Source organism: Rissa tridactyla, chromosome 8, assembly GCF_028500815.1.
Source record: "Rissa tridactyla isolate bRisTri1 chromosome 8, bRisTri1.patW.cur.20221130, whole genome shotgun sequence".
NCBI classification, from domain to species: domain Eukaryota; kingdom Metazoa; phylum Chordata; class Aves; order Charadriiformes; family Laridae; genus Rissa; species Rissa tridactyla.
The window spans coordinates 44,756,900-44,779,518 of record NC_071473.1 but is presented as its reverse complement, the minus strand read 5'-3'; the positions used below and the strand labels follow the sequence as shown (position 1 = coordinate 44,779,518).

The 22,619-nt window shown below is 44.2% G+C and overlaps 2 protein-coding genes across 3 annotated transcripts in view; one reads left to right on the top strand and one right to left on the bottom strand.

The window, feature by feature from the left end:
• The window catches only part of TESK2 (testis associated actin remodelling kinase 2), an 86,602-nt gene extending 70,107 nt beyond the window's left edge, over window positions 1–16,495 (top strand). For both annotated transcript variants that reach the window (XM_054211176.1, XM_054211177.1), the window contains 6 exons: window positions 174–256; window positions 2,592–2,667; window positions 4,325–4,408; window positions 5,547–5,633; window positions 9,232–9,367; window positions 11,577–16,495. In XM_054211176.1, coding sequence (XP_054067151.1) covers window positions 174–256; window positions 2,592–2,667; window positions 4,325–4,408; window positions 5,547–5,633; window positions 9,232–9,367; window positions 11,577–12,589 — 1,479 coding nt within the window. In that variant the 3' untranslated portion in view covers window positions 12,590–16,495. The remainder of the gene's footprint in view (window positions 1–173; window positions 257–2,591; window positions 2,668–4,324; window positions 4,409–5,546; window positions 5,634–9,231; window positions 9,368–11,576) is intronic.
• Window positions 16,496–17,398: 903 nt separating this feature from the next.
• TOE1 (target of EGR1, exonuclease) lies at window positions 17,399–22,378 on the bottom strand. The gene is made up of 7 exons (XM_054211179.1): window positions 22,226–22,378; window positions 22,103–22,143; window positions 21,820–21,916; window positions 21,519–21,677; window positions 20,921–21,180; window positions 19,451–19,622; window positions 17,399–18,349 (listed from the first exon to the last, which is right to left on the bottom strand). The coding sequence occupies exons 1-7, from the start codon at window positions 22,334–22,336 to the stop codon at window positions 17,549–17,551; spliced, it is 1,641 nt and encodes a 546-aa protein (XP_054067154.1). The 5' UTR covers window positions 22,337–22,378; the 3' UTR covers window positions 17,399–17,548.
• Window positions 22,379–22,619: the final 241 nt, after the last annotated feature.

Genomic DNA, 22,619 nt, shown 5'->3' with positions numbered 1-22,619 from the left:
TGGTAGCTTCTAGACAAAAGCTTCTCATAGATGAACGTCTTCCAAACGATATCTTGTAGTCTTGTTCCAGATTAAAAATAAAACAAATGATACATGGGTTTCATGCTCAGACAATAACTCTTCTGTTGATTGGGTTTTTTTGTTGTTTTTTTTTTTTTTTTTTTTCCCCCCAGAACTGCTTAATAAAACACGATGAGAACGGATACTCAGCAATAGTGGGAGACTTTGGTTTAGCAGAGAAAATTCCTGATCACAGGTACGTGAACTAATCAAAATACAGCAAGAGTTTCAGTGCAACTGCAGGTCAACCTCTAATAAGCCAGATCCCTGAGGCCATTACTGCCTTCTGATACAGAATTTGCAAAAAATATCCTCAGTCTTCAGTCTAGAACTGCAGGCTGGATGACCAAAATATTCCAGTCTTAATTACTCTCCATTTTGATAGATTTAGTGGTGACATTTGTTCTTCAAAAATGCTGCAGTGAGTAGAGGATTTACTCAAGCTTTTCAGTAGATCTTCTAAGCAGGTACTTGGAAATTTTGATTTTAAAAAACCAACAACCACAACACAACAAAGGAAACACAAAAATACTGTCCAGCATCCTGGATTGGGATGGTTTTATAATTAGATTATTTCCATTTTCATAAACAATACTCAGTGGCATTCCAATATTATTCTCCTTAACCTCTGGGTAGTTGTTAAGATGCAGGTTTATAACAAAGAGATACTAAAATTACTGTCTAACAGTAGCTCACCATTTTGCTCTCCCTAGATGAAATTACAATTTGAGGAGTGCACAGGTGACTGTCACAAGCTATCGTCACAATTGGAAATAGTCCTTTTGTCATCCCACCATTGGGGAGATTGAGGACAAGGATTTCATTGTTCTCTCTGTATATTGACTTGTGTATTTCAGAGTATTCTGACTGTGAAATGTGCTGTCAGGTTTTCTCCAGTGTGTGCTTCTGTGTAAAATCAGAAGCCTTCCAGCAATTTTGACTGTAAAGAAAACAATAAAAATTGATCTCGGCTATACACTGTTTTTAAACTGCACATACCCTAAAACTGTATCTTGGGAGGTCCGAAGGCTTGTATTAATCTTGATGAAATATTGATGTAAAGGCTTAAAAAAGTGAACATTTTAATTTCCAAATTACTGATAAGTACAATCAATGCGTATCTCGTATGCTCCTGTGGCGTCTCTGCCCTTTAAGGTACGGAAAGTTTCAGCTGTGTTCATACGAACCCATCACAAAATCAGGAAGACACCACGGGTGCCTTTAGGTGTTCTTAATACCCTGTTCTGAGGTGCCCTGAAAACTGAGAATATAGTAATAGCTACAATTAAGGTAACTTGTTACTAAAACAAACAACAGGAGCTGGGACTGTTTAGCTTGAGGAAGAGGAGGCTGAGGGGAGACCTCGTCACTCTCTACAACTACTTGAAAGGCCATTGTAGAGAGGTTGGTGCTGGTCTCTTCTCACAGGTAATTAGCGATAGGACAGGAGGGAATGGCTTCAAGCTGCAACAGGGTAGGTTTAGAGTGGACATTAGGAAGAAATTCTTCACAGAAAGAGTGGTCAGACACTGGAATGGGCTGCCCAGGGAGGTGGTGGAGTCACCGTCCCTGAATGTGTTTGAGTCGTTTAGATGTGGTGTTAGGGGATACGGTGTAGGGGAGAACTTTGTAGAGTGGGGTTGATGGTTGGACTCGGTGATCCCAAGGGTCTTTTCCAACCTAAATGATGCTACGATAATAAAATTGTTACATTTAACCACCAGTTTGGTTTGATCTAGTCATACCTCCATTTTGTTGTTTTGCGGTTTTGTTGTTTCCAGTTTGCTGGCCAGCAAGCCATGCTATTTGAGGCCTTCAGAGGTCTGGTTTTCTTAATAGGTATTCCTTCAAGGTCAGCTGGGTGGCAAGCTGGAGGCCTTTCTTTAAGACCCCAGTATTCAGCCGTATGGAAACATTGCAATTTTTTCAAATTGCCTCTATTTTGATTACTTTTAATTTTTCCCTATTGAAGGATTTATCTGGTCAATCTTGACTTTTTTTTTTTTTAAACAGTTTGCAAGCAGGCTGTGCTGAATACTTTCAGAGTTGCCTGTTGGTATATGTGTAGGGATGGATACCTGCATGTCTTGCTGCATGAACGGAGAACTTGACATCTAGCCTGAAACTGACATTTTTCTGTAGAGATGAAGGAGACCACTCTGCCAAGAGTTTGGAAACCAAAAGTATTGAACACCTGTGACCTTCAAATAAAATAATACTTCTTAAAAGAGTGGCCAGGTGCTTAGAAACTGGAGATAAAATATGAGTAACTGATTGAACTCTTTCTTTCACCTTCTCCTCCTGCTATTGAATGCTGCAGTGAGTCCAGTAGGAAACCAGTGTAAAATACAGTATGTTATGGAACCCATTTGTATTGACTTCCCTCTGGTGAAAGTTTCTGCAGATACTTGGAGTTATGGAAAGTTAGTAGCAGTTCCTGAATCAGAGTATTTAATTAATAGTTCTTCTCTCTCTCTCCCTCACCTTTCCTGCCTCCCTCCTTTCCTGCCATCCATCCCTTATCTATATAGCGAGAAGTTACCAGTGGTGGGTTCACCCTTCTGGATGGCACCAGAAGTTCTCAGAGATGAACCTTACAATGAAAAGGTAGGTGCTTGATATAAATGGACTTCAGTTGTTAGGCGTTTCTCTTCAATAGCTGTATATGAGACTTAGCATTTCCATAATAAAATTACTGTTATTTTCATTTGTCACGTGTCTGTACTCAGTAGATCATTCAGACTGAGGGAGAGTGTGAGTTGAATAACTAATATTTTTAATTCAGGGTGTGAATTCTTACACAGAAATAGAATTACCTTTAGCATAACTCACTGTTACGCTGCTTCCATTCTGAAACACCACACATGCAGAAACATGACAATGTGTTGCTGACCTAACACAACTTAATTTAGTCATGTCTGATGAGAAATGTAGTAAGACCATATATTAGTGAAATCTGGGTAGAAGTTAAAGGTCTGTATGTAAACTTGTACAAGTATTTTAATTAAAAAAAAAAAAAAATCAGAATCTCTTAAGGTAAGATACCTGGATAAAAATGTTCTCCAGAGGTATTTCTCAGTTTTCCTGCTTATGACATTGGGAAATATTTTTTTCAGAGGAGGATCGGATCACACTGTATTTTAGAAATAGTATTTTCAGTCGAGCTCTTCTTTACACGTGGTTTTCTCTCCCACGTGTGACACAGTCTACTTCAGCCCTGCAAGTGCAGCTTTTCTGTGATAAAGCCCACATCCTGTACTTTTTTTATAGCTAGTAGTCAGTAGTCTGTTTAATTGGTGGTACTTTTAACTTTCAGGAAAGCAGTAGCTACCTCAGTAATGAATGTAATAATTACCATTTCAAAGCTTTGTTAAGAGTTCCGATTGACCTAAATTAATAATACAGTACCCAAATCTGTGGTGCTGCATTCTTCACTAACCCTGGGGCATGGAGGACTAAAGAGGAAACAGGTCTCACCTCATGAGCATGAAAGGTGACATATAAGCCTGCCTGAGAAATAAGGGATGAGGGATGTCAGCTTCTGTCTGTAGACATTTAGTCCATGTTTTCCTAAATTTTATTACATGATAAATTCAAGTGGGTGGAAATCTGAGCAACTGTACATCTAGTCAGATCTACATCATAGTCAGATGAGTGATTACTAAGCATCATGGAAATGTCAATGGAAATGGATGGTGGTATATAGTGTTACTAGATATCTCAAGCTTTGGGAAAGACACTTTTCTCCAGAGGTGCTGAATTGTAAGAAGGGGATAATGTAGTTTTTCTTAAAAACAGCATTAATGTTCTGGATAAGCTGTGTTTATGTGTGTTCTAAACCCATCTTTCTAACCGTCTAAACCTGTCTTTCTAACATATATAGGCATGTCATGGTTTTGGCTATGTTTTTAATTACTCCCATCTGTAGGACATCAAATGCAATTTCACCATTCTTTATGCAAGGAAGGATATTATTTTTTTTACACTGCTGAATTAAGAGTGGTTTGGTGTTTTGTTTTTTCTTTTTTTCTTGAAAGAGTTTTAAAGTTATTGCTATTTGTGCAACAAGAATGCTTTACTGTAAGCATGTGTTTTTTCACATGGAAAATGTTAGCTATAATGCAGTTGCTTAGTGTTCTAAGCCTGTGGTGTTGGTCTAGTTGTTTCACGATAACCATTTGGCGTAAGGAGAAACGCAGTTGCAGATAAGAACGCTGAGTATTCATAGCTGAACCATGGGGCTATTTTTTTTTTTCTCTCTCAGGCGGATGTGTTCTCCTATGGTATAATTCTGTGTGAGATTATAGCAAGAATACAGGCAGATCCAGACTATCTCCCTCGCACAGAGGTAAGCGGTTATGTTTATAACATTGGTGGGAGGTGGTGAGTATGCCATGATAATGGCTGGCCTTTAGAAGTTCTGGCACTGCTGCCAAAGATAGGATGAATAGGTGTTACATTAAAAATAGCCTGTAAAAGGCTTTTGTTCTTCTGTGCGGTTACTGTAAGAAGCTTCATCGAAGACACTTTCACACAGACTTTGTCCACCTGCAGCCCTCATGGGAAAATCCTTTCTGCCCCAAACTAGCAGAGCACTGAGAGCATTGCAGTCACCTTCCTTTTGTGGTGATAGCTCATGTAGACTTCTTGCCAGATTCAGAACAGAGCGTGGTTTGGCACACTGCATCTGCTAAGCAGCCCTTCCTTGTGAAAGGGGCAGGAGCTCTGTCAGCAGCAGCTAAAATAAGCTCACCCTTATTTTTGCATAGACTGTGCTAAGTACTGTGGATCTGAGCTAGAATCGATTGATCAAACAAGATACTTCTTACTTTCTTCGGTTGCCTTTTGGTTGAGTCCCACTTGCAGGGCAGCTTTTTGGCCCTCTCTGGGTGGGTCTTTCAAATTGTCTCTTCCCCTCTGGTTCTGAAAATGCAAAATCGCTTAGGTCTTGAACTGCAGTAAATAAGAGATCCTTTTGTTTCTCTGCCCTTCAGATTTTACAGACGTGCATTTAAGGAACTGGATAATTTGTATTACCAATCTACCATCCACTGAAAAATTAACCATTTTAATTGGCAAATTTTCATCATAGCAACGTAGCAAAGCCTCTGCTTTTGTAGCAGGCAGGCTGTTAATTTACATTGTGAAAGTCACCATGGTGAAACTTCATAATATAGGATATTGCTTCCAGATCCACATGGACATCATTTCAAGTGCAATGGATTGCAGTTGAATCCAGGAAGAAGGATGGGCTTTGAAGTCAGCTCATTCTCTTACAGGTATCTTGTATCAAGTAATCCCCACTGGGAGTGCTGCAGTTCAGAGTCTGCATGGAGTTTTCTCAAAGTCCGCTGTATGTGGCCGCTGAGAGATGGTGTTCATGGTTATTCCTGATAACTCCACGTAGGGACCCTGTGAAAAGAAGATGCTTTGGGCCAGATAGCAGACCTGATTTATATCTCTGTGCTGTGTTTTTGTTTGTACAGAATTTTGGATTAGATTATGATGCCTTCCAGCACATGGTGGGAGACTGTCCCCCTGACTTCCTCCAGCTGGCCTTCAACTGCTGTAATGTGAGTATCTCACTTGAAGGGGAGAGGCCTAAACTGGAGTTGTCTAAATCCCTCTGGCTGTTGAAGATAGAGCTTAAAGCATTTACAGAAGAGACTTGAAGGGCCTACCTGTAAAAGCAGTGTACATTCTGATAACCCAGAAAGTCCCTTGCAGTTTTTATAACCCTTCCCTTTGCAACAAGGTCTATCTTGTGTTTTTGCAATTCTGTGTTCTGTCATGCCAAACAAACAGGTCTGGCACACCAAACAGCTTCTTGCAGGCTGCTCAGGCTGATCATAACCAGTCGTATGCCGTTGACACTGGCTGGCCCTCGGGCTGACAAAATCCAGCTGTTACTGTGTACAGACCTACTGAGCTGTGAAGAAAGAATTCTGAGTTGCTCTCATAAACAGAGGGAACAAACAAATCAAGAGCAGGCACTAAACTACTCTAAAGTTTCTATATGCTGCCTTTTGGAAAGCAGGATAAACCTCCAAATCCCTAGCCTGTGTTCCAAAAAAACTAACTTGGATCCAAATGATTTATTATCAGTAAGGCTATAGGCAATGCGCTGTACGGAGTAAATTTTCTGCCAATTATTCAAGTAAAATTGTGGTAGTTAGTGCTGGATACCTTCATGGCTCCTCAGTTTGAAAATTTCAGGGAAGTAGGTCTCTTTTGTGGGTTATCCTGTAACAGAGATTTGTAGTACCCTTGTGTAGTAAACTGGTTTACATGAAGTAAGAGAACCTGAGCTCCCACCAAATTCAGCTGAAGTTGGGAATGTCCAGTTGGCACAACTTAAGTTGAGGTGAGTTCTGAAAACATGATTGCACAAAATGTTGCCTGGGACCCCACAACCAGGCCATGCTGGAGCCAGTACCAGCACTGTGTCCAAGTGAGTGTTTGCAAGGAAAGTCTCAGAACAGGCTTTTTTTCCCTGTCTGTTACTGATTTTTCAGGCTTTGTTTTCATGTCAACATTGCTGCTGGAAGAAGCAGTCTCATCTCTCCATGCTGTTGATGCTTCTTTTTGCCCCGAGTGCTCTCTTTGTATTAGTACAAATGCACATGCTCACTCAAGGGGAAAGTGGTATAAAGGTGAGGATATGGGCAGGTGGGGGTGACTGCTGCTCTTGACACAAGATAGCATAAATTAATTCTAAAGATGTTTGTGGAGTTTACTCTGGACAACCTACTCCACTGATTTCACCTTAGTGCAGTGGAGCTTGCGCCACCAGGACAGTGGTACATCTGACTCGTGTTTATGAAGTGTTTTGACAACGTAAGCACTACAGGGTTTGGCTAGAGGTAGGATTTGACTTTGGAAATCTCGGCTCCCACCTGTAGAAATCATACTGCATGCAAACATGTGGTGCACGATTTAAAGCAGTTTTTCAGCACAGGTGAAATTCCGAGTAAAACTGTACTCGTGAAAAGGGGAAGCGACTGATCTTATATTTTCATGTAAGAATTTGGTGTGCTAGGAGAAAAAGGATTTTCTCCTACTGATTATCATCAAATGCTGCTTCCTGTATAATAAACATCCCTTCCCTGACTTGAAGGTGGAAATTACTGTCTTGTGATCAAGCCATTAATATGCTGATTTCATTGTTAGGCAGGCTGCAATTCACTTACCACTTACCTAGTAGAAGGAAAAAGGTGGTGAACAGAGAAGGCTTTCTTATATCTTCCTGAGTATGCTGTGCTTCAATAGCAGGTGATCTGTGTGATAATTTGCTCTTAGACATGGGCATTTATATAGGTTTTTATTATTTAATAGGTCAACAAAACAGTGTAAACTGTATAGTTCAGCTGATTGCACCCCAGTGCAAAGCCGCTGGGGTTTTCTACAGCCAGGAAACGTGCTTTAAGGCAACCTAAGAAAACCAGTAAAAACTGATGTGTGTGTATGAGTAGTGGATTAGAATGTCTTTAACTTGCTGTTATAAAGTTTTTTATTTCAAATAAGTACATGTGAGGAAGTCTAAAACTTATGGCTCTCCAACAAATATAAGCCTACCTGTGCAAATAGTTATAATAAGGTATGATCACACAAAAAGCTTACCAGCATGAGCTGAGCTGTGGGCAGCTGCTGCCTTGAGGAAGAACCTTCTATGCCATTTGAGCAGAATCTGGACTGCTCGGGGATGGAAGAGAGAAATGTTGCTCTCAGTCACTTTTCTGTCACTGCTCTTGTCCTGGATCTTACCTAGCACAGTTAAAATAGCCAGAGACCAATTCTCACTTTCTGTAGCTTGCAACAGCTCTCTAAGCTTCCCAAGTTAGTAAATTTGTTGGAGTACAGAGTGTGTGCTTTGGTGTTGCCCCTGCCCTACTCTTTCAGTGAAACAGGGAAAGCTGAAAAAGATGTTTTCCTATGCCAGGAAATTCCAACTGCTGCATTAGAACAACTTTTTTTTTTTTTGCTGCTCTGAAGCTCTTCAAGTGTGATTTGTTTGGTTTTTATTACTGTACATATAAACTTTTAGCCCTTTACCCTGGTTGCTCGAAGGTGTTCTGGTATTGCTGATCGTACCAGTTCTGTTCAGAAATACTCATCTGGTAGGACCTGCAAGGTAGTACAATGGAGGTCTTTGGGTTTTTTGTTTACAAAGCACCACTGTTCCCTTTGTACTAGAGGTGAGATCTGTCTGGGCTTGTCTGCTCTGAAAAAGCCTTTAGAGGGCTGGAAACAGGAATCAGGTCAAGCGGAATCTTTTTTAATAGTGTAATGAGGTTAACTTTCAGCTGCGGAATTGGACATTGCTGCCTACAGTAGTTAAACCTGTAACATATATACAGAGTCAATGTTCAAAATGATGAAATGCCTTCTAAGTTACTACTTAAATTAAGCTGCTTGCCCTCTAGTACAATTTTAGCATTGGACTTTGAGATCTATTTCTACTAGGGTGAATAAATAAATACAGACTGAATACTTACTGATGACTGTGGGGGGACAGTATTTTACTTGGGCAAAGATGGATTCTTTGTTTTTCCTATTGTATTAAATTGTCAAATTCTATAACCAGTCTTGCTTCCTCACAAGACAGACCAGTATGCCAAGTAGTAAGGCTAATTAACAGATGGAAAGGTACAATACTTTTAACTTGAAAATCATCAATGGCATTTAGGTGGGTTTTAATTAAAGCCATAAGGAAACGATGGAAGAATTACAAACTTTTAAAGAATGACATAGCCAAGTTGCTCTGTTTAATCCTTATTGCTTCAGGCATGTTTTGAAATAACATTGATAAATAATCTCTGATAACTGGAGTCCAGAAAGAAATCCTTGAAGTATGAAAGCTGTTTAAAACAAACAAACAAAATCCTCTCTGAAGCCCTGAAATCTAACAGCTTCCCACCTTTTCAATTTAAAATGCGTCCTCATCATAGAACGTTTACAATTTGATAATTAAATGTGAGAGTTATGATAGATAAAAACTGGGACAGAATACTACTTTTCACTTGCTTTACTTAGGTTTTTTGCAATGACAACACACTTCTTAAAACGGTCTTGAATTTCCTCAGTTCCTTCAGATTGTCCCTCTGTCTGTCCACTGTGTAAGTAGAATAGCATGGACAAACACACATGAATTTGATTTGTGTGTGTTCACAGATGGATCCAAAGTTGCGTCCTTCATTTGCTGATATTGTCAAAACACTGGAGGAGATTTTAAATCGCCTGAGAAATGAGGACTCGGACAGAGAGAGAAAGTTTTTGAATCTTGACAACAGTGAAAGAAAACCCAAAGGTAAGTGTCTGTATTGTACAAACACTGCTGAAGGCTAACAGCAAGAGGGTACAATGCTTCCTTTTTCGAAGACTAGGATTTCAGCTATATATGGTATTATTTACAGCTTATGAGTGATTTTACTCAAAGCCTGAAAATGATTCTGGAACAGTGCTATATACTCTGCACTGCAGATTGTCCTTCGGGAAAGAACAGCTAACTGTTTCTTAAAGTGCCTCAAAAGATTGTGCCCACAAGCTCTTGTGGGGAAACTTAGGAGTTCATTTGGGAATGGTTTTTTAAGTTGCTAATAGTATATGAAAATCCATCAACTTTTGCTTTGTCCCTGCCATACTTAGTGCATATGCATAATTTCTTTGGTGCATGTTACATGTAGCACTTAGAAGCTTCTTAAACTCCTTCAGTAGGAAGAGCAGAGAAGGTGCAAGTACTCTGAAAGACTGGGGAAAAGATGAATCCCAGATCTGCTTGGGAATGCTGACCTTGAAGGGCTTTCTCTGAAGCCATCTAGTGCCACCTGGTGTGGGGAGCAAATTGCAAGCAGTCCTTGTAACCTGGGGCATATTCTGACTTGGATATCTTTTGTGTTAGTAGACTTCTGTCATTGGAAACTTAGAGTACAGTAAAAATGGTTTCTCATATTGTGTATATAAATACACAATATACATACGTATATGTCGATCTGTAATATGGTTATAGATTGAAATGAGTTCTATATTGTAAACCACGTGGAATGCATGCATGTGGTAGTTCTCCCACGCCTGGAAAGCACCTAAAAGAGGTGCGAGTTAAAAGGAAAATTTTTTGTTTGGAGTTTTTTTGGTTGTTGGGTTTGTAGTATTTTTATGTGCATTGGGGTTTTTTGTTTGTTTTGTTTTGTTTTTTTCCTCCCCCATTTGCCTGGCATTCTCCCTTTGGAGTACATCTCAGATTTGCATCTTCCTCAAGAAGTGTTACATGCTGTTCTTTGACTTGCATAGTCTTTCCTAGGAGGAGTGACTACAATCTAAACTGTGGCAGTATTTAAAGGGAAAAGTGGAAATTCGTATGTGCTTATTCTGGAAATGGTAGTCAAAAGGAGATACCACTTCTTTATATCAGTTTGTTACTACTCTGCCACAGCTCTTCAGAGGCAGCTTGAGAGCCAGTGGCAGATGCATGTTCCAATCACTCAAGGAGGCAGCATCTTTTCCTAAACAACTACAATTTTCCCGTCCTGTTCTAGTGATACAGCTTTTATTTATATATATGTGTGTGTGCATGCATGTGCACAAATAAATACACACACACATACGTACAACTTTTTAACTCCTATTCATTAGAGTCAAACTCTAATATATCCCTAGTTTCTGTACTGGATTATGTACTGAATGAAGGCTGGGATGGAATGATTTTAACTCTTCATGGTATCAGGAGGGACATTTATTTTGGTCTTAAGCTTTTCCCATTAAGGGATGAAACAGTCCCTATTCCTTTGGTGATTATGTCTTATACTTGCCCTCCTCTATGGTCAGTATCATGAAGAGATCTTGGGCAACCTCTGCTGGAAGCCAGGATGATAAATCTAGAAACATTCAAATTGTTCTTCTCTAAGATCACCTTGTGCCATCTCTGCTGTCTCAGTTTACTGGCAGCGAGGAGGTTTGAAGGGACCCTAAAACACGGGGTTTGGATAGAAGAGGGAAAGACTTCTTCCTTCCTACCAGATTTTTGTACAGTTTCCTTTCCTTTGTTTTTTTCTGAAGGCAATATTGTCTTGCTAAATTAGCATCCCCCATAATGTGGGTGACAAATTTGATCATAAAATGATAAAGAAGCAGTCCAGTTTCACTGCCTAGGGAAGTAAGATGGCATTAACTGAATTCACATTTCCTCAAGTCTTCCAGATGACTTTTAATTAGCCTGAAGCATGAGTAAAGAGGAGAGAATATTTTAAATGTAGTTTTGACTGCCTAACATTTAGAAGGCCCTGTGGACAGGGCTGACAAATCTCCATGTTTGAAACCAATAATACACTGAGGAGAAGAGAATGGTGTCCTTGTGTTTGTGCAGGAACTTGTAAGGAATGAGCAAACGTGCTTATGGGAGATACTTTGAAACATCAGATATGCAGCTTTTTCTTTACAGTTGTCGTGAAGGCTCTGTGAATTAGCAGACATGCAGGCATATAGCTCCTTTAAGCTAAGAGTATTTCTTTTCTTCTACTCAGGTTCAATTGAAAAAGGACCAGGAGTAAAACGTTTGAGTTCCCTGGATGATAAGATCCCACCCAAGTCACCCCGTCCTCGTCGGAATATCTGGTTGTCACGCAGCCAGTCGGATATCTTCTCCCGCAAGCCTTCCAGGAAGATAAATGTGCAGGACCCCTACTATACACCAAACAAAGGGTTAGGCCGGAAAGTTAATCCCTTCAGTGCCCGGGAGGACCTCAAGGGGGGGAAGATCAAATTCTTTGACATGCCAAGCAAGTCTGTAATCTCCCTTGTGTTTGACTTGCATTCCCCAGAGGCAGGTGTAGGCTTGAAAGCCAGCCAGTCCCAGTTCCGGCAGGCGTATAGCACAGACTGGCAAGAATTTTCCCTTCTTCCTGGGAGACGATGCAGATCACTTCCACTCTCTCCTGAATTGCCGCACAAGGAATATGGCCTGTTTGGGGGACTGTCTTCAACTGTCAGCAGGTGTGACCCAATCCAGCTAGGTGCCGAAGTTCGGCAAAAACTCCTGAGTAGCAGTAAATATGGTGTGTCAGAGATTCCCCCCTTTCAAGCCAAGCCTCACAGGCCGGAATTTCTCCCTGCACCAGGACAAGAGGAGGATATGGACTGTTCAGATGGGCCAGTGGCCCAGGAGGAAAATGGGTTTTGCCCTGTTGAGAATACGCATGGAGATCCAGCCTGTAACCAACCATTAGTGCTGGCCCAGCCTGAGCCGCTATCTTACAAAAAGCTCTCAGTTGAGAATTCAGTGAACTCTGAGGGACGTGGCTCCTCACAAGTGTTTGTGGGTTGTCTCCCTTCTGAAGAGATGGAGGTGGAAGATGACCTACTGAAAAATACTCCTCTAGAATCTACAAAGCCTCTGTTCAGCGTTAGCCCTTGCACCGAGCTGGAGAGAGAGGCATGGCTCTTCAGGGAGCAGGATGGGGACAGTCCTGCCCCGTTGTCTCAGACCTCCTCCAACATCTCAGCAAGTGGCAGCACTCAGTCAACCTGTGACATATGAAGAGAGGGCTCAAACTGAACGTGTCCTTGAGGGAACAGTTGTTCCCAGTCACTTAAACTCTGTTTTTCTATAGTGCTGGGCTTCACGTTTGAAAGAGACTCAGCAGATGGTAGAAACTGGCTGTCAAACAGATAGCTGCAGACAGCGTCTGGAGAGACTGATTATTTTAACTTTATTTCAAACTCTGCTTATTCCCTTCCCTGATTTGCATTAGGAGGTGGAACTACTCCAGCCAGAATGGCCATGTGGGCCCCACAGTCCTTCCAAGAGGCAGCAGCCAGAGCAGGCACCGCGTAAACAGTTTGACCTGGATTCCAGCATGGAGCATTTCAAGGCCTTAAGCTCCATGTTGGGTAGAAAGAGTGACCCTTAGTTTTTTTCTCCCCTCTTCCTCTGACTGACCAGCTGCTCTAAACCACTGCAGATTTTTGCATTAACGTTCTGCAGCTGCACACGTGAGTCAGAGCCTCTGTTTTAGAAACGGGCACAGAGATCTTTCAGAGCTATGTTGAGCAGATAGGAATGCTCCCTGGTCCCAGAGCTGCTGTGAATGCACTTGCAGCATTAAACAAGCTCTTCTTTCAAAAGCAGCAGAAACAAAACCCCTCACGCTGGTGGCAATCTGCAGGCTGAATCACATGACAAATACTTTGTGATTAACAAGAAGAATCTGTTCCCTGGTGTTTCATTTTCCCTTGGGATTTGGTAACGATGTATAATACATTAGTGCAGGAAAGCAGGATGTGGTGAGGGCTGCTCTCCTCCTTGCACAGCTCTTCATGTACCTCAACCCAAATGTGGAGGAAGATTTGCCCAGGGCACAAGAGGAGAGCCATATTCCAGGCATTACCATTTCTGTGCTTCTGGAGAAACTGCCAGTGAAAAGTAAGAGTTTTACTGAGCTTTTGAGGTGTGTGGGCTCTTATCTCTGAAGATCTGAATGGACACTGTGATCTGTTTTCGTGGAATAGTTAATTGAATACAATATCTAGATAACAGTTGACTACTGCTGCTAAGCTAGAAGGTTCACATTCACCTCCCTCTCTGGTACGACATCTGATCTCCTTGATTTTACTGCAGTAACAATGGCTCCTTACTTAAAACCAGTGTGCTTACAGAGGACAGGATTCCCCTGCTCAGGGGAAGTTGCCAGCAGTGTTGCAGCCACACAAGTGCTCTTGGAGAGGATAGACAGTAGACTCACAGAAGGGCTTTGAATGTCAAACTGAAGAAAATTAGCTTGTCCCTTATTAACTTTTTTCTTCTACAGAAAGAAGCTGTTGTCTTCATTGGCTTCTCCTGTCACTGAACAAGATGAACTTTTTCTTTTTTTCTTTTTTTTTTTTTTTTCCTTCCCTCGGGTACATGTGAAAGAAGCAGCGGCATGAGCTTTAATGCTGCTTGCTGGAACCAGCATCAGAGATCCCCGCTCTGGGATGTGATGTACAGGAAAGCTTGTCCTGTGGTGACGTTTGTGCACCATCCTGCCCTTTTCCACTATTGTTGTCCCAACGACATGGGATTTTAAATTATTAATTTTTTTAACCTATATTATCATTCCTGAGGTATGCATTGCATGCCTGCTAAGCAGATGGTAATGCAGTGGAGACCAGAATTTCACCCAGGTAGCCTGTTACACTGTCTTCCTGCTGTCTTGTAAGGATGGAAAATGTAAGCTAGTCTCTGATGGAAGCAAGACTATTCCTACTGTGTTCCTATGTCAAAGAAAGGATGAAGGAGAAAGCCTTAGTTCTTTCTTGGCTGAGATGCTTATCTTTCCAGAGGTGTAGGTCATTATTCTGTGAGTTATGACTTCCTCTTGTGAACTATGCGTTAACCTGAGCAGCAGTTATCCCCTTGCAGTGGCTGCGAAGAATTAAATGAGAAACCCAATGTCACCGAGTGACTTGGCACAGTCCATGCCAGATTAGGCAGCTGCTAGCAGTTTGAAAGAGAAAATGCGTATCCTTACTGAGATCACGCCTTTTGGCACACACCTCTCTGCCTCCTGAAGGTGCCGATCCGTAGAGTAGTCTGTCTTGTGTGTCCTGTCTGCAGAGTGCAGAGCAGCTTGTACAGCTGGCACTGTGTGTGTGAAATTTCCTTTGAGGACAGGGAAACAGTAGAGCTCAATTGCCAGCTAGCTGCCTGCCTGGTGCCTGCTTTTTTTGTATTTTTTCTCTTTTTCTTTTTCTTTCCTCTTTCTATCTTTTATACAATTGTAATCTTTTGGGAGGGAAACCATCAGCACCAGCTTCTGTTGTCACAAGATGCGTTTAGGTGTGTGACTTCAGACAAACAAGCAATAATAAGGAATAGTTTACTTCTGGATCACCAGGCTGTGAGGAAGCTGGCCGGCATCCTCCAACTGCCCGCAGCCTCATCGGAGAGCACACACGCGCCTCTGGCTGCTCTGTGGCTCGCATTAGCCCTGGTTGTCAGCGCTGACACCCCTTGTCACGAAGCCTGTTGCCCTCTCCAAAGCCTGTGCAGTCAGGCTTGGGATACCTCTGTGGCACCCATTACAGTGACCTGTTTTCTTAACACCACTGTCTCTTAAAACGTTTCCCTGCCCTGAATAGCTCTCTTACAAAGCAGCATGGCTAAAATTTTATTTTCTTAAACATCTGCTTTAAGGACAGCCAGCTGACATGCATAGGGCACATCTATCCACTTTTTGAGCTCTTTGTACTGAGGTGGAGATGTCAGAAAGAGAAATGCCAAGGAAGAGCGGCCCAGGCCTTTCCTGGATTCGTGGTCTGCATGGGAGAAGAGGCACGTGTATGAAACTGGAGCAAAAGGCCATTTTAAAATAGCTAAGTGCTTGCTAAACCCCAGTGTTTCCAAGGGCCTGGATGCAGTCGGCACTCGCTACGTCTCATCCCTTTGGTTGCGTAAAGCTGAATCTAGCTTGCACCTAGTAAATACTCCTAGGTTTTCTGCCTACCCGAGGGTGCTTTTCTACTGGGGGCCATTTTCTGACAGCTACTGACGAACATCTGGTCAGCAGACTCCTTGTTTTATAGTGATGTGACAAAGTTTTATGGTGATTGGATTTTATCATGATTTTTGACTTTCTTACGGGAGCAGTTCTTGCTCTTTTAAAACACTTTCTACACATTGCTAGGTGCCCTGAAGAGATCAAAGATATTTTTAATTCACTTTAAATCTTTCTATGTTGAATTCATTTAAATGTCTGTTATAAGCTATTTTTGTTGAGGTTGCAGGTTGATAAAATGCAACTTAAGAGAATGCATGTGAATTGCTGCCCCTCAAAAGCAGTGCAGACAAGGGGCTATAGTAGACTTAAACTTGTTGGAGAGGCATTGATGTATTATGTATAACAGAACATTGGTATTTTTTGCCAGTACAACTAAAGACACTTGAATAATTCCTGTTTGCACTTAATGCTATTGTTTATATTGCATGTCACTACATTTCTATGCAAAAACAAATAACCTTTCTTTTTTTTGGGAGGAGGGGCAGCCAGATATTTGATTAAGTATAAAGATCTTTGCGAGATGATCTATTTTCGTATTTATGAAGGAGTTTTACGTCTTAATATTTTGCAGTCTGTAAATAGCTCAACTTGTAATTAAAGGCTTAGGAAGAAGTTTGTAGCCTGTGTATAATAGTAAGTTAACACTGCCAGAAAAAAAAAAATCTTTGCAAAACAACTTTTCTAATATTGTGGATATTTATGAATATGTAAAGAAAGCACGTCTTGTTTTTATGTTGATTGACCTTCTGACTTTTTTTTTTTTGAACTATAGAAATGGTGTATGTTTTATTGGAACTGCAATAAGAAGTAACCAAAGATGAATCCAGTTAAATATTTTCGTAATTTTTTCTTGGTCAGGTTTTGTAAACTTTCCCATCTTGCTTTCAAAATAAAAATAAAATCAAGGCCTGAGTCTTGTGATTAAGAGGGCGATTCTAGGTTAAAAAAGCTGGCTCAAATGCTTACTTAAGCTATGGATGACATTAATACTTGGCTTACGATTGTATTCGCTATTACTCGGTGCTGAATTATAAACAGGGAGAACTGTCATCCTCATTCAATGATATTTCTCTCCTGTATCTTACTGAAGTGTTACACCATTAAATCCATGAGACTCAAGGACTGTTTCTGCTCTGCCTTACAGCACTCTGCAGAGTAGGCAGGAACTTGTGACCTACAAGACAAGATGGCTTTTGATAGCACTCAGCGCGCAGGGAGCTTGCCATTGTGGCTGTTCTCTTCTAGCCCTGGAGAATCACTTCAGTAGCGCAGGAAGCAGTGCAGTTTGAGAGGACCGCACCTGGCTTTAAGTCCCGCTGCGTCTCCCCTTACTTAGAAGTCTGAAGACCCGCTGTGGCTTGGTTCTGCATGCAGTTACCCTGCACTAGAATCAGCTGGCCCACCTGGGAGAAGCTTTGTCCTGTAGGAGCAAAGGCCTCATCTATGTATGCTGTAACCAAGATAAAGGTAAAGTACAAATATGAAGTGGGCTAGCTCTCCCAGGTGCGTGTTCAGCACCAGCCGTGGTCAGTGTCTCTTTAAAAAGAAACAAACCACAATGCTCTCTCTTCCTTCTTGACTTCCTTAGAAAGTCAAGAAATAACTATGAGTTATAGGGAGTTACTGTACCAGCAGTGACTGAAAGCAGTAACTCTTGTCTTAAACATTCATAAAGATGTATGTTTTGCCTGAAGAGCTAGCCTGCTTTCATCTGGTGTCTGGCAGAAGCGTCACATCTTTCTCCAGTAACTGCAGCCTCACCCCTGCCTTCGCAGCCTAGCCTTCCGCTAAGGAACAACAGGGGGAACTCCAATTGAGAGCAATTTAATCAATCAGAAGTTAAAACAAAAGCAAGAGTAAGAAACTTGCTCCCCTTCTGGTCAGTTCCAGATGGAATACAGAACTTAAAAACTTGAAGGGAAAAAAAACAACCCAGTTCAGTGAGGAGTCCTCTAGCTCTATCCACTGGCCCAGGCCAACTTCATCTTCTGGCTGTGAGCTTTGGAAGATTTAGAAAACAAGCTCTTCACTATCTGAAGCGGCACCGATTTCCCACTGAGGTACAGTTTATTGTGGCAGTCTGGCAACCAGGGCCCTGCATCAGTGTCTGTGTTTGTTCCTTTCTTGAGCATCCAGACATAAGCCATGATATACCCAGTCATGAATGCATCAAAGCCAGCTCGGTGTGTGCCCCCCTGTGAAGGTGGATCGTAGCTTCCCTTTTCCTTTCCTGCAGCATGTCCTGCTTCAGTCTCGGGGTTGTCTGGGTGATGGACTGAGCCCATGCCAGTGGGAACCTCTGACTTTCCCTCCACTTGGTCACTGTCAGAGGCATTTCCCGTGGCAGAAGGGCTCACAGCAGCTGCTACCTGGGCAGTAGCTCCTTCAGTGCTCCCCAGACCCTCTTCCCGTTGTGTGCTAGTGTCTGAGCTGACCTCTGCTTCTATGTCCATGGAGTTCTCCTCCAGCGGCCTGCCCTCAGTGTTGGCTGTCATCTCTGCTAGCTCTGAGGCAGCTGCAGGCTCGTAGCAGCTCTGTTTTCGTGGTGGTCCCTCCGCCCCATTCTGAGATAGCTCCATTTCTTTCCCTGAGCTTTCCTGTTCAAACACCTTTGCAGGCTCTTCTGTGTTCTTCCGACGCTTCCATTTGTGCTTCCGTTTCTTCCGTTTCTCCTCCCAAAGCTTGTCGTCCTCATCAATTATGAAGTCAATGTTATGAGACTGTGGACACTTCACGCCTTTTGGACACCAGCCATAGGCCTAGGGAGAGAGAGAGAAGTCTGTAGCCACCGGCCTTCTGGTCAGAGCAACTTATCAACATAAAACGGAGCAGAGCTCGTTATTCCCTTCTACTGAGGGCTTGTGAGGCTGTATCAGGAGCACTGTGTCCAGTTACAGCCCCATAACATGCAAGAAAAGCACTGACAAACTGCAGCCAAGTGCAGCAGGGAGCTGTCAAGGTGTAGCACACAATATATGAGGAAAGAGAGGACAAGGAAGGGGTGGGTTTGTTCCACCTGGAAAAGATGAGGGTAAGGGGATGGGGATATCTAGTTGCTGTCTGCAGCTACCTAAAGCAGAGGTTATAGAGAAGAGAGAGCTAAACTCTTCTGAGGGGAGCATAGGGAAAAGTGATGTGGGAACAGTCAGGGGAAATTCTGACTAGGTACCCAGGAAAGCATTTTTTCACAAGGAGTGGTCAAGCTCTAGAACAGCCTGGAGAGGTTTTGTAATCTCTGTCCTTAGAGATTTTTCAAAATTCTCTGAGCAATATTGAGTTGACAGTCGGATGAGAAACTTCCAGAGGTTTCCCCAACTTGTGTTGTTCTGCAACAGTAACTTGCAACATCTGGAAGACCTCCTTTTCTCCCTGAAGCTTCTGAACCCAGTTACAATCTGATCAAACGGGCTCTTCGTTTACTGCTGTAGCAGCACCAGGACTCGAGAAGCTGTGGATCACACTTTGCTATGGTGCCAGAAGCAGCTGAGAGGTAATATTTTTTTATATCTCATCAAGATATGGGAGAGAGAAGAGGCAGCATTTCTTGCTCAGAGGACAAGCCAAACAAATTTAGAACTTACAGCCCTCCCAAGACAGCAATAGGTACTGTAACTCATACTATCCCACCATTTAGGGCCACATAATCTCTTTCTGAATCTTTGTGTCCAATGTAGCCTGTGGAATTTACCACCTCTGAACAGAGCATGCTATTGCCCTTTCCACCACGAAGCCACCTGAAGCTTTGAAAAATCTTCCTTGTACTGTGAAGCTCCCAGGTGCTTTCCTCCCGCTTCCTGCTTTGGCCACATGTGGCTCTTTCCATGGAGCCAGAAAGGAAGCAGGGAATTCATGTTACTTACTGAAAATTTCTCGCAGACGGGCACCTTATTTCCCCCTCCCACGTTGTGGCTTTCTTCTTCCAGAGAGCAGTGGCGATAGTCGATATAATGGGACATGTTGTCTGGGTAGTTGCAGAACTCAATGGTGAGGTGCTGCCCGCTGGAGTCCTTCAGCTTGCAGTTCTCTCGCTTGCTGGAACAAACAAGAGCACACAGTTACTGCGGTTAACTCGCTGAAGGTACCACGGCGTGGAGCTGGTGCAAACGTGCTGCTCTCCACCAAGTCTCAACTCCACTAGCTCTTGAGCTCCAGCCTCAGCTCGACAGCCTGCTGGAGAGAAAACTCAGTCCTGGGAGAACAGCTTTAGTTAGTTGCTTCCGTGATGATTTAAAGGTTGACTTCTCTTATGCTGACATAGAGGCAGGGACAACAGTGTCTCTGGTGAAGCATAGTTTGATTTTTAAATATTAAGGGCACTAAGATACACGTTAGTCTTCATAATATTAATGGACAAAGAAAAAAATGCCCCAAAATGAGGTGTCATGTAGAGCATCCAGCAGCCACCACCCAGACAGGTTGAGCCTGGGCAATGCAAACAACAAGGAAACGTTTTCCATCTCATGAGAAAAGGACTATTTTGTCCCAAGAGCTGGCTAAAAGGCCCAAAACCTTTGGAAGGCTCCGTGTAACTAGAATCATGGGTTAAAAAATTTAAAAGGTCAGTTTAAAAAGTATTTTTATCTTGTCAAAACAAAGCATTCTCATGTTTGAGAACAGCCATCTTGAATGTTTTCAGACCTGTCAAAATGGCATTTCCTGATATAAAACAGTCACTAAAAATACCATTTCTCCTCTGCACAGAGCATGACTTCAGTTTAATGGAGATTCAAGGGGCTCTGTCACTGCCACAGGCTTGTTTAGATTGTGTGGGGACTGCAGAACCAGGGGCCAGACTGACACGTGAAGCAGACAGACATCTCTGCTTGTAACATGTGTCTGCCTGGAAGATATCAACGAAGAGCTGGGGGCAGGAAGCAAGATGGGATGCCCTGGAACAAGAGCACAACCTTCGCTTGGAAGGAAAGTGATGGGACATGTGACAGAGCTGGTCAGTGTCAGGAGGTGCAGGGAGCACTCTCCTGTGTGTGTTCCTGCCGCAGCCCCGGACGAGGGCCATGCAGTGAATTGATTGTTTTTCAGTGAGATCAGGTCACTCTGTGGTCAGAATTGCTGCCAGAGGAAGACTGAAATCCTCTTTCAGTAGCTGCCCGCCGAACAGATAAGGTGTATTACAAAATGCACCCTTGTGCACTCAGCATCCATTCTAGAAATGGGAAGAGCACAGGGCAGAGTCCCCCAAAAAGCACCTTTCTTCATTCGTTGGGGTAATACAAAGACCCAACCCCTTGCCTGGAAAAACAAACAAATGAAACACTGACACTCCCTTTGCCTTTCCTCCCAAAAGCTTTAAATACCACAGCGCTGCTCACCACTTCTTGTAAGCGTACTCCAGGTAGGATGCTACAAAGCGAGTCTCAAACTCTGAAGCATATTTGGTGTCGTATATTCCTGCTGGAAACATTTCCGAGAGATCAGCGGTGAAGGTGCCGAGGTTGTCTGGGAGGTGAGCATAGAAGCACTGGTACAGGAACACCAGATCGATCAGGCCATTATGGAGAATGAGAGGCTTCTTCGCTCGTATGAGCTCCAGAAAAAAAGTGCGAACACTCCTGCTCTGGGCCTCGTTGCCCTGCAAGAAGGAGGATTAGTCACCGAGCCTTACTGCCTTGACTTGCCGTCACCCCGGGAAGTCCTCGGAGCCTGCTGCAGCAGAGTATTGCCTACAGCTCTGCCTTGCTCTGCGCAAACAGAGCACTAATTATTTGGAAAGGCAATCGCAACAGGTGAGAGGCTGGATATAAACCAGCAGGGAGGCGAAAGGGATAATGCTGCGCTCTACACCCCGGCGTGAGCCCATCTTCCCTCAGCAGCTGGTGGGGGAGACGCTGGGACCGGGGGAAGCCAGCAGCCTCCCCAGGAGCCTGGGGCAGAGCAACCTGATGTGGCCGAAGGAGAGTCGTTCCGTACCTTGTCGTTGCCCTTGTGGTAAGGGATCCCCTGGGCGTACTGCTTGTTGAAGTCAAAGCCGTGCTGCACCAGGAACTGCACCGACTGGGGCTCGACGACATAGTCCTCGGTGCAGAGCAGCGTCAGGTTGTAGATCTGGCAGAGGTACGTGTTCTCCGACTGCAGGGGGACAGGGGGCACAGCGATACAGGGGCGGGAGCTGCCGCAAAGCCCAGGGGCAAGCCCAGGGAGCGCGGGTGGGTCGCGTCCCGGTGCACCCGGGAACAAGAGGGAAGGGCCGCCCTGCGGCCCCCGCACCCACCTTCTCCGGGAGCCGCTTGAAACAGGCCACGCCGAGGGACAGGACGGAGCGGGTCCTGGCCGCGCTGCAGACGGCTTTGTACCGCTCTTCGATGCACCTGGCCGGCGGGAGAACGGCGGCTGACGGCTCCCGCCCTGCCCCGTCCCACCGGCCGCCCCCGGAGAGACAAACCCCGCAGGGAGACGGCAACCGGTACCGGCGGGACGCGCTCCGGAGCACCCGCAGCCGCTCAGTCCGGTTGAGCGACCCCCGCACCCCACTCCCGCCCGATCGGGGCACTCACGGGCTCAGCAGCGACTTCCTGGCGCCGAGGCCGCTCAGCTCCTGCGGGGAGACACCGGTCAGCGGGCCCGCCTGCGCCTCCGCTCGCTCGCTCGGTCGGTCACCTCCCCCCGCCCCGCCTCACCGTGTCCACGGCGACGAAGGTGGCGGTGCGCAGGGCCAGCACCATGGAGGGCCACAGCTCCGCGAAGTTGTCGCTCTGCACGTCCACCACCGGCACGCGCCGCCGCGACATGGCCGCTCCCGCCGCCGCCGCCGCTCCTGGGGGCCTCCGCCGGCAAGGCTGCCTGCTGGATGCCCTCTCCCGCCGAGCGCCCCTCCCGGCCCTCGCGCCCCGCGCCTATTGCCTGAGAAGGCGTCTCGACTCCTGTCGGCATACGGCGGGTTTTTTTCCGCTTTTCCAAAACCTGTTGCCAACCGAAATTTAGTTTTTAATTAAACTGGCGCTTAGCTCGGGCAGCCCCTTGAGGTCCTTCTGGACGGCCGCTGGGACCGGCGGGAGAAGAGGCGGGGACAGC